Raw genomic sequence first — 12,239 nt, 5'->3', positions numbered from 1 at the left:
TACAGGAGAGAGTAGACATACTGGCTGTCAAAGTCACACAGCTAGACTCCACTGTGGAAGAAGGTGTGTTTTCATCTTAGTTTGTCACCTGACAAAGTATGTTGGTACATGGGATAAAGCATAGCAGCAGCAGCATATCACCTACAGCCGCTTCACTGAATGAATGCAGCGCTCTATCTGTTTTGCAGCAGTGAGTTTTTCCCCAGTGCTGGTGTGATTGAATGAAGCTACTCTGTCTGTGGTGGAATTTGGAATGTGCATATAATTGGGAAATGCTAAGTGGGATGCTTGTGATGACTCAACTCTGACGTCCCCCCATTGAAGTTGAAATTTTAACCATAACCCTTAGTTAACCGTTTAAGGTTAGGGTTTAGGGCAGGGTCGTCCCAAGGATCCCACTTAGAATCCACCATATGATCTACACACTCTTGATTGAGTGTGTATTGTGCTGTCCCACATAAAAAAATACTACAGTTTAATATAAAATACTAAATAACAGAATTTTATACTATGTTATTGTGTAGTAAACTGTAGTATACTGTGGAATACTATACTACACACTGTAGTATTCCTCAATCGTGTTGTGCTTACTACATCATTTTGTAGTATACTGTAGAATATTATACTCCACACTGTAGTATCCCTTGATAGTGTAGTGCTTACTATAGTATTTTTTAGTATACTGTAGAATACTATACTACACAATGCCCTCTCCCACCTGGATAAGAGGATCACCATAGTGCCCTCCAAGCTCATCACTAAGCTTTCCCAAAAACACTATAGTGAATACTGTAGTATATAAATATAGTAATACTACAGTATGCTATAGTATTTTCTTCATGTGGCCTGCTACAGTGGTGTGAGCTGTACTGTGCCTTAGCTGCAGTGGAGTAGTGAAGTGACCCAGCTTTTCTTAGAGATTCAGGAGGGATGAACACAAACACAGACACACACGCACTGGATTCAGGAGGGATGAGCGACCACCTGAGAGAGAGGCACTGTATTACACGACTAATAATAACCTTGCCTCTGTCATATCCTCCACTCCTCTTTTCTCCTACACGTGTCTTCCACCTTTCTATTCCCCGTTTTCCCCTCTTCTCTCTGGCACCCCCTCTTTTGTCCTTCTTCCCTTTCATATCCTATTTCTTCTCTGCTTCTCCCTTCTAGTTTTTTAATCTGCTTTCCTCTTCTCTCCTGTCTCCTACTCACCCATTCCATCCATACCTTACACACTGTGTGCTGTTAGAGTAGTATCTCTCTTTCAGTCCCCATAGGAATGCATTGTCTCTTCAGCCACATAGAGAAGCACTGTATTGGCAACCCACAGGGAGTTGCATTGTCAATGTGATGGCTAAGCACTCTTTTTGTGTGTGTGTGTTGTGCGTGCGCGTGCGTTATAAACTCTCGACTGTCTGACCTTCAAACAAACCAGCCACGTGCGTTTGTGTGTCTGCTGACCTTTTTCTAGCCTGTAGAGGTGTCAGACTCAACGGATAGGGGTGAGTGCTTTTTAAAGTGTGTGTGTGTGTGCGCACGTGTGTACGTTCGTTTATGCATACATGGGTGCATGATTTAGGTTGTGGTTGTTGTTCCTGTGGATATTTGGTTTTGGACTCTGGCTTTGTGGTTTGTCTGCTTGAATATTTTGGTGTGTGTGTCAGTGGCTTTCCTCCTGATTATTAATCGATGAGCCTCGTGCTGTGCTTTCGTGTGTGTGTTTTCTGTGTGTATCGTGTGTGTCTAAGTCCCGCTGACAGATGTAAAGACAAAGGGACAGACGTCTGCAATGATACATGGGAGGGAGGTATTTGTATTTATTAGGGATCCACATTAGCTGCTACCAAGGCAGGGGTCCAAACACATTAAGGCACTTACATAAAACAAAAGATAAAACGGTACATCCATAAAGCATTATTGCACCGCTACATACACTATATATACAAAAGTATGTAGACACCACTTCAAATGAGTGGATTCTGTCATTTCAGCCACACCTGTGTATAAAATCGAGCACACAGCTCTGCAATCTCCATAGACTAACATTGGCAGTAGAATGCCCTTACTGAAGAGCTCAGTGGCTTTCAACGTGGCACCGTCATAGGATGCCACCTTTCCAACAAGTCAGCTCGTCAAATTTCTGCCCTGCTAGAGCTGCCCCGGTCAACTCTAAGTGCTGTTATTGTGATGTGGAAACATCTAGGAGCAACACTGCTCAGCCGCAAAGTGGTAGGCCACACAAGCTCACAGAACAGGACTACCGAGTGCTGAAGCACGTAGCGCATAAAAATCTGCCCTCGGCTCATTACCGAGTTCCAAACTGCCTCTGGAAGCAACATCCGCACAAGAACTGTTTGTCGGGAGCTTCATGAAATGGGTTTCCATGGCCGAGCACAGAAGCCTAAGATCGCCATGCGCAATGGAGTGGTGTAAAGCTCGCCGCCATTGGACTCTGGAGCAATGGAAATGCCTTCTCTGGAGTGATGAATCACGCTTCACCATCTGGCAGTCCGACGGATGAATCTGGGTTTGTCAGATGCCAGGAGAACGCTACCTGCCCGAATGCATAGTTCCAACTGTAAAGTTTGGTGGAGGAGGAATAATGTCTTTGGCTGTTTCATGGTTCAGGCTAGGCCCCTTAGTTCCACTAAAGGGAAATCTTACCGCTACAGAAAACAATTCTAGACGATTCTGTGCTTCCAACTTTGTGGCAACAGTTTGTGGAAGGCCCTTTCCAGTTTCAGCATGACAATGCCCCCGTGCACAAAGCGAGGTCCATGAAGAAATGGTCCATGCAGAAATGGTTTGTCAAGACCGATCTTGACAAAGCATTTCTGCATGGACCTCGCTTTGTGCACGGGGGCATTGTCATGCTGAAACTGGAAAGGGCCTTCCCCAAACTGCTCAGCCGACGTGGAAGGTCGGCGTCCCTTCAGCGGGACAGTTGTAAATCATGCAGCGCCTTGTGTCACCATTGCAGATTTTAGAGAAACAACAAATGTCTGTACATATAAGTGTCTTATATCGGCTGAAAGCTTAACAATAATTGAATATAACTGCATTGTCCAATTTACAGTAGCTATTACTGTGAAAAAAGTCCATGCTATTGTTTGAGGAGAGCTCCTAACACCCAAACACTTTTTTCACTGCGATAGGTTTGATAAATTCACCTCTGAAGGAGAAATGTGTACTTACATTCTGAAATCTTGCTCTGATTTATCATCCAAAGGGTCCAAAAGATAACATGAAGTGTCGTTTCGTTAGATAAAATCCTTTTTCATATCCTTAAAAGGTCCATATAGCATGCACGATAAATTTTGTATTTCCACAGGTTCAATTTGCAAATAAAGGAATCTGTGACAATCTAACCATAAATGTTGTTTCAACCAGGCAAATCACGTTCGTATGTATTCCTCCGAGATCCTAGAACATAACCAGACTTCACTATATCATTAGGGGTGTGGTATAACCTATAGGACGCCAAATTTGGTCAGAGAGCGACGCCTTCATGGCACGCCGATGACGCGGCCGGTCTTCATTTGATCGACTGTATCTTTGTCAAACAAAGCTAGCTAGATAGCCAATGAGCTGGGCTGAACGGGAGTATCCGGAAACCCTGTATCTGTCGCAAAATGTAGATGCTAACGTTTTGCGACAGCATGCCTTTTCCTTTTGGACAAAAATTATAAGAATATTCAGTTATGAAAACTGGTTGTTTTGCAAATGTTGAACTTATAATATGGCTGCTAATACTGGAAAGTCCAAGTATACAGATTTGATGATATTCTTGCAGAAAAATGTAATGTGAATGCAAATGTCTCCTTCACGATTTGCCCAATGTACCTGGGTGACTTCACACTAAATGTCATGCAGTTTGTTCATACTTCAAGTTATCCATCTGAAACGTTGCACATACACTGCTGCCACCTTGTGGACATAATCGGAATTACAACCAGAGTGATGGCTAGAACTGGGACCTTTCTCTTGCATTTCAAAGATGGTGGTAGAAAAAAATTGTTTGTTTTTTCTTAGCATTTTCTTCTACCAGATCTAGTGTGTTATTCTCCTACATTCAATTCACATTTCTACAAACTTCAAAGTGTTTCTTTTCAAATGGTACCAAGAATATGGATATCCTTGCTTCAGGGCTTGAGCTACAGGCAGTTAGATTTGGTATGCCATTTCATTTTAGGTAAAAATTGAAAAAAAGGGGGCTATCCAGCACAGCTTGCGCGCTGCCCCAGAATTCTATGGCACGTTATTAAGTGTCAGCCATTGTTGCCATTAATGCTAGTTAGTGCTAGTTTGACCACCAGAGGGCATTTTTGAGAAGCATTTGACTGTTTATATTGGCTGTACTAGAGCAGTGGTTCCCAAACCTTTTTATAGTCCCGTACCCCTTCAAACATTCAAGCTCCAACTGCACCAGGGTCAGCGCACTCTCAAATGTTGTTTTTGCCATCATTGTAAGCCCGCCCCACACACACTATATGATACATTTTTTAAACATAAGAATGAGTGTGAGTTTTTGTCACAACCCGGCTCGTGGGAAGTGACAGAGCTCTTACAGGACCAGGGCACAAATAATAATCAGTCATTTTGCTCTTTATTTAGCCATCTTCTATATAAAACCTTATTTGTTCATCGAAAATTATTAACTCACCACAGGTTAATGAGAAGGGTGTGCTTGAAAGGATGCACATAACTCTGCAATGTTGGATTGTATTGGTGAGTCTGTCTTAAATCGTTTTCCACACACAGTCTGTGTGCCTGTATTTAGTTTTTATGCTAGTGAGGGTCGAGAATCCACTCTCACATAGGTATGTGGTTGCAAAGGGCATCAGTGTCTTAACGGCGTGATTTGCCAAGGCAAGAAACTCTGAGCACAGTCCTATCCAGAAATCTGGCAGTGGCTTCTGATTAAATAAAATTTTCACAGAACCGCTTTTTGCAATTTTGATGAGGCATGAATCAGTAAGTGGACTGGAGGCAGGGCATGAAAGAGATAACGAATCCAGTTGTTTGTGTCGTCTGTTTCGGGAAATACCTGCGTAAATGCGCACCCACCTCACTCAGGTGTTTCGGTATATCACATTTGGCATTGTCCTTAAGCTTAAGTTCATTTGCACACAAAAAAATCATACAATGATGGGAAGACCTGTATGACATCCTAGTTAATGCAGACAGAAAAGAGCTCCATGGTCGCTGCCCATATCATTGCATAATGCAGAAAATACACGAGAGTTCAGGGGCCTTGCTTTAACAAAGCTAACCATTTTCACTATAGTGTCCAAAACGTCTTTCAATCCGTCAGGCATTCCCTTGGCAGGAAGGGCCTCTCGGTGGATGCTGCAGTGTACCCAAGTGGCGTTGGGAGCAACTGCTTGCATGCGCGTTACCACTCCACTATGTCTCCCTGTCATGGCTTTTGCGCCATCAGTACAGATACCAACACATCTTGACCTCCAAAGTCCATTTGATGTCACAAAGCTGTCCAGTACTTTAAAAATATCCTCTCATGTTGTCCTGGTTTCCAGTGGTTTGCAGAAGAGGATGTCTTTCTTAATTGACCCCCCATAAACATAACAGGCATATAGCAGGAGCTGTGCCAGGCCCGCCACGTCTGTTGACTCATCCAGCTGTAATGCATATAATTCACTGGCTTGTATGCGAAGCAGTAATTGTTTCAAAACATCTCCTGCCATGTCACTGATGCATCTTGAAACAGTGTTGTTTGATGAAGTCATTGTCTGTATAGTTTTTTTGGGGCCTTTTGGGCATTGTCCCAGCCATATCTGCGGCAGCAGGAAGAATTAAGTCCTCCACAATAGTATGGGGCTTGCCTGTCCTAGCCACTCAGTAACTCACCATATAAGACGCTTCCAGCCCCTTCTTATTAATTGTATCCGTTGCGTTTATGCATGTCTTACTACTCGAAAGTCATCTTAATTCTTGCTCAAACTCACATGGCTTATTTTTCAAATGGTTTTGTTTCTAAATGTATGCACATTTAACTTTTTAAAAACAAAATTATGTGAATCACATTTTTATTTTGCGTACCCCAGTTTGGGAATACCTGTACTGGAGAATATTCAACCTTTTTCTTTGTAAGAACAAAGTATATGGGATTGATTTTAAGAAATGTAAATGAAAAATTATACATCTGACAGAACGCCTAATTCAGTAACACTAAACAAGGATTAGATAGAGGCAGAGTTTATAGGAAGAGCCATGGATGTATAGCTGAGGGAAAGGTGGAAAGTATCTGGGGAAACTACATTACCTTTTAATTTAGCGAGAAGAAAACATGACAATAAGAAAGAGAACGTTTTGTTAACGTGGGGGGGGTGGCTAGCTTTCAAAAGTTGGCACTGTTCAACGTGACCGTTCGGGAGTAGGCTACTAAGTGACTGCGAGTGAATAGCAAAATAATCCTAATCTTTCCACACCCTAATTGTAGGCTAACCAATACCCAAACGGAGATTCAGTGAAAAATTTAAATCTAATTGATTTATGAAGACCAGTCCCCATGCTTGTCTCAGAGCAGCGCGAAACGGTGCTGAAATAGTTGACGCGGGTAGGCTATTGCTTCAAATTCTATTATAACAATTGGATGACTTTGGGTGTTCCAGTAGGCAACAATTTGTTGCCTTATTTAGCCTGCTTTATCCTTAAAAGAACTCCAGCACAGAGAAGAGAAAGGGGCCTTAAATAATTAAACAATAAAGCAATTGAATTCACAAATGCATTTAACTGTTTTTAATATTGGCCATCAACCAAAAACACAGCATCTACCATGGTATTCCATTTCCAGCGAGACTATTCAAGCCATCGACTCACTGATGGTTGAAGATGATGAGCGATCGGCAAAGGCAATCTGGAATCTGCTGGCATCACGGCACAACATCGCTCTAATCACAGAAGACCGTTGAAGAAACTTGAGTGGACTTATGGAAAGGCTCTGTAAGACATTTTATTTATATACACACACACACACACGGTGGCAAAAAAAAATTCTGCATAAATTGGTCATAAAATTTGATCTGATCTTCATCTAGATCACAACAATAGATCTGTGCATATTTGTTAACAACAGCTGGTGCACGAAATCTAAGGAAGTCTCTAGATTTTGCTCACCTGATGTAGAGTAGAGAGTTTTCAGCTATACTTTTCGTGGCTGTTTATTTACCACCACAGAAAGATGCTGTATGAGGAAATAAGCAAACAGGAAACCACTCACCCAGAGGCGGTGCTCCTAGTGGCCGGAGACTTTAATGCAGGGAAACTTAAATAGGTTCTACCAAATTTCTATCAACATGTTAAATGTGCAACCAGAGGGAAAAAAATTCTAGATCACCTGTACTCCACACACATTCCTAATCAATCCTCAGGTACCCTAATATGTAAATAAACGATCAAATTTAAGACGGAGAATACTGGAGACCATTACCGGAGATAAATAACGGAACGCGCAACAAACACTACAGCCAAAATGGGAGCCACTTAGAAAAACTACAAATTCTAGCTCATTTTTCAAAAAACAAGCCTGAAACTCTTTCTAAAGACTTGACATCTAGTGGAGGCCCTAGGAACTGCAATCTGGGAGGTCTTCCTTTTTTATTCCCATTCCCAGCCATTGTAATCAGTGGTGAGCTGAAAAAAAAACTATTCTGGATGGATTGTCCTCAGGTTTTCACCTGCCATATCAGTTCTGTTATACTCAGACATTTTTTTAACAGTTTTGGAAACTGTAGAGTGTTTTCTATCCAATACTGCCAATTTTATGCATATCCTAGCTTCTGGGCCTGAGTAACGGGCAGTTTACTTTGAGCACCTCATTCATCCAAACGTCCGAATACTGCCCCCTAGCCCGAAGAAGTTAATATTAGACATCACGCACCAGCAGTTGTTGACAAATAGACACACACCCCCACCCCTCGTCTTACCAGACCTAGCTTCTCTGTTCTGCCGGTGCATGGAAAATCCTGCCAGCTTTATATTATCCGTGTCGTCGTTCAGCCACGACTCGGTGAAACATAAGATATTACAGTTTTTAATGTCCCGTTGGTAGGATAATCTTGATCGTACGCCATCGATTTTATTTCCCAATGATTGCACATTGGCCAATAGAACGGATGGGAGTTTACTCGCTTGCCTACAAATTTTCAGAAGGTAGCCCAACCTTTTTCTCCGTCTTTTCTTCACGCAAATGACGGGGATTTGGGCCTGTTACCGGGAAAGCAGTATATCCTTCCCGTCAAACTCGTTAAGGAAGAAAAAAATATTCTTCCAGTTCAAAGTGAGTAATCGCTATTCTGATGTCCAGAAGTTATTTTCAGTCATAAGAGATGGTAGCAGCAACATTATGTACAAAATAAGTAAATAAAGAGGTTATGTACAACGCGAAAAAACAAACAAATGGCACAGTTTGTTAGGAGCACGTAAAACGTCAGCCATCCCCTCCGGCGCCATTATACATCTTTGTAGTGACTGGGTCTATTGATACACCATCAAAAGCGTAGTTAACCTCTATGGGCTAGGTGGGACGCTAGCGTCCCCCCCGTGGTGCACTCCATCAACAGCAGGTGTATTTCAAGAGCGGCAAATTTGAATCCAAATAAATGTCAAAATTCAAATTTTTCAAACATACAACTATTTTACACCCTTTGAAAGATAAACATCTCCTTAATCTAACCACGTTTTACGATTTCAAAAAGGTTTTACGGCGAAAGCATAAATTTAGAGTATGTTAGGACAGTACATTTACAAGAGTTGTGTGTAATGTTTTGTCAATTCAAAGACAGGGTCACCAAAACCATAAAACCAGCTAAAATGATGCACTAACCTTTTACAATCTCCATCAGATGACACTCCTAGGACATTATGTTAGACAATGCATGCATTTTTAGTTCTATCAAGTTCATATTTATATCCAAAAACAGCGTTTTACTATGGCATTGATGTTGAGGAAATTGTTTCCCTCCAATAACCGGCAGTCAAGTCAACACCACAAATTAAATAATTAAAATTAGAAAACATTGGTAAAATATTATATTGTCATTTAAAGAATTATAGATTTACATCTCTTGAACGCAATCAACTTGCCAGATTTAAAAATAACCTTACTGGGAAATCACACTTTGCAATAATCTGAGCACTGCGCCCAGAAAAATACGCGTTGCGATACAGACTAGACGTCATGTTGGGGAGATCTAAAATCGAAAATACTATGTAAATAATCCATTACCTTTGATTCTCTTCATCAGATGTCACTTCCAGGTATCACAGGTCCATAACGAATGTAGTTTTGTTCAAAAAAGCTCATCATTTATGTCCAAAAATCTCCGTCTTGTTAGCACATGATCTAAGCCAGCCGGACTTCTCGTCATGAACGAGGGGAAAAAATATATTTACGTTCGTTCAAACATGTCAAACGTTGTATAGCATAAATCATTAGGGCCTTTTTTAACCAGAACATGAATAATATTCAAGTTGGACGAATGCATACTCTTTTATAACGTATTGGAACGAGGGTACCCAACATGAACTCGCGCGCCAGGTGTCTAATGGGCCATCATCGTTCCATGGCTCTTGTTCGGTCAGATCTCCCTCCAGAAGACTCAAAACACTTTGTAAAGGCTGGTGACATCTAGTGGAAGCAATAGGAAGTGCCAAAATATTCCTCAGCCCCTGTGTTTTTCAATGGGATAGGTTTAAAGGTAATACAACACATCAGGTATCCACTTCCTGTCAGAAAATGTCTCAGGGTTTTGCCTGCCAAATGAGTTCTGTTATACTCACAGACACCATTCAAACAGTTTTAGAAACTTTAGAGTGTTTTCTATCCATATATAATAAGTATATGCATATTCTAGTTACTGGGTAGGATTAGTAACCAGATTAAATCGGGTACATTTTTTTTATCCAGCCATGCAAATACTGCCCCCTAGCCCTAACAGGTTAATAACTTAGCCATGCTCAAAGGGATAGTCAATGTCTGCTTTTTTTATACCCATCTACCAATAGGTGCCTTTCATTGCGACGCATTGGAAAACCTACCTGGACTTTGTGGTTGAATCTGTGTTTGAAATTCACTGCTCAACTGAGGGACCTTATAATTGTGTATGTGGGGTACAGAGATGAGGAAGTCATTCAAAAATCATGTTAAACACTATTACTGTCCATGCGTCTTATTATGTGACTTGAACATCAAATGTTTACTTATTGAGGTTTGCCATAACAAAAGGGTTCAATACTTATTGACTCCAGACAATTCAGCTTTACATTTTTATTAATTTGTAAAATGTTCTAAACACAATTTCACTTTGACATTGTGTGTGTTTGTAGGCCAGTGACGAAAAAATCTAAATTTAATTAATCAGTTTATAATTCAGTTTGTAACATAATGTAGGAAAAGTCAAGGGGTGTGAATTCTTTCTGAAGTGCGTGAATTGGACAATATTGCTGTCCTGCCTGAGCATTCAAAATGTAACGAGTACTTTCGAGTGTCTGGGAAAATGTATGGGAGTAAAAAGTGCATATTTTCTTTAGGAATGTAGTGGCGTTAAAGTGGTCAAAAATATAAATAGTAAAGTACATAAACATTTGAAGATGGAAGTTTACATACACTTATGTTGGAGTCATTAAAACTCGTTTTCCAACCACTCCACACATTTCTTGTTAACAAACTATAGTTTTGGCAAGTCGGTTAGGAGATCTACTTTGTGCATGACACAAGTAATTTTTACAGCAATTGTTTACAGACAGATTATTTCACTTATAATTCAATGTATCACAATTCCAGTGGTTCAGAAGTTTATGTACACTAAGTTGACTGTGCCTTTTAAACAGCTTGGAAAATTCCAGAAAATGTCATGGCTTTAGAAGCTTCTGATAGGCTAATTGACATCATTTGAGTCATTTGGAGGTGTACCTGTGGATGTATTTCAAGGCCTACCTTCAAACTCAGTGCATCTTTGCTTGACATCATGGGAAAATCTAAAGAAATCAGCCAAGACCTCAGAATTTTTTTTGAAGAAATCCACAAGTCTGGTTCATCCTTTTGGAGCAATTTCCAAATGCCTGAAGGTACCATGTTCATCTGTACAAACAATAGTACGCAAGTATAAACTCCATGGTACCACGCAGCCGTCATACCGCTCAGGAAGGAGACGCGTTCTGTCTCCTAGAGTTGAACGTACTTTGGTGCGAAAAGTGCAAATCAATCCCAGAACAACAGCAAAGGACCTTGTGAAGATGATGGAGGAAACAGGTACAAAAGTATCTTTAACCACATTAAAACGAGTCCTATATCGACATAACCTGAAAGGTCACTCAGCAAGGAAGAAGCTACTGCTCCAAAACCGCCATAAAAAGCCAGACTACGGTTTGCAACTGCACAGTACAGATCATACTTTTAAGAGAAATGTCCTCTGGTCTGATGAAACAAAAATAGAACTGTTTGGCCATAATGACCATCGTTATGTTTGGAGGAAAAAGTGAGAGGCTTGCAAGCTGAAGAACACCATCCTAACCCTGAAGCACGGGGGTGGCAGCATCATATTGTGGGGGTGCTTTGCTGCAGGAGGGACTGGTGCACGTCACAAAATAGATGGCATCATGAGGATGGAAATTATGTGGATATATTGAAGCAACATCTCAAGACATCAGTCAGGAAGTTCCAGCTTGGTCGCAAATGGGTCTTACAAATGGACAATGACCCTAAGCATACTTCTGGAATTATGGCAAAATGGCTTAAGGACAGCAAAGTCAAGGTATTGGAGTGGCCATCACAAAGCCCTGACCTTAATCCTATAGAAAATTCATGGGCAGAAGTGAAAAAGCGTGTGTGAGCAAGGAGGCCTACAAACCTGACTCAGTTACACCAGCTCTGTCAGGAGAAATGGGCAAAAATCCACCCAATTTATTGTGGGAAGCTTGTAGAAGGCTACCCAAAACGTTCGACCCACGTTAAATAATTTAAAGGCAATGCTACCAAATACTAATTGAGTGTATGTAAAGGGATTTTTTACTCTGAATAAATGTCAGGAATTGTGAAAAACTGAGTTTAAATGTATTTGGCTAAGGTGTATGTAAACTTCTGACTTCAACTGTGTATGTGTTTTGTCAGTCCCTTAAAACCTGTGGGCATTTCACACCACTGTGCAGCGATCCAGGATCTCCCAGATGGTGCTGTAACACACGCGCACACACCCTGGCAGACTATTGTACCATTTCAA

At 41.0% G+C, this 12,239-nt stretch overlaps 1 protein-coding gene across 1 annotated transcript in view; it reads left to right on the top strand.

The window, feature by feature from the left end:
• zgc:109889 (WH2 domain-containing protein) overlaps window positions 1–12,239 on the top strand; it is a 71,828-nt gene that overhangs the window by 42,599 nt on the left and 16,990 nt on the right. Inside the window, 1 exon segment of the mRNA XM_045721866.1 lies at window positions 1–63. This exon segment is cut by the window's left edge and continues 72 nt beyond it. Within this exon segment, the coding sequence (XP_045577822.1) occupies window positions 1–63 (63 nt within the window).

Source organism: Salmo salar, chromosome ssa07 (assembly GCF_905237065.1).
Source record: "Salmo salar chromosome ssa07, Ssal_v3.1, whole genome shotgun sequence".
Lineage (NCBI taxonomy): Eukaryota > Metazoa > Chordata > Actinopteri > Salmoniformes > Salmonidae > Salmo > Salmo salar.
Note: the sequence above shows the minus strand (reverse complement) of the source record. Positions and strands in the feature narration are given on the sequence as shown.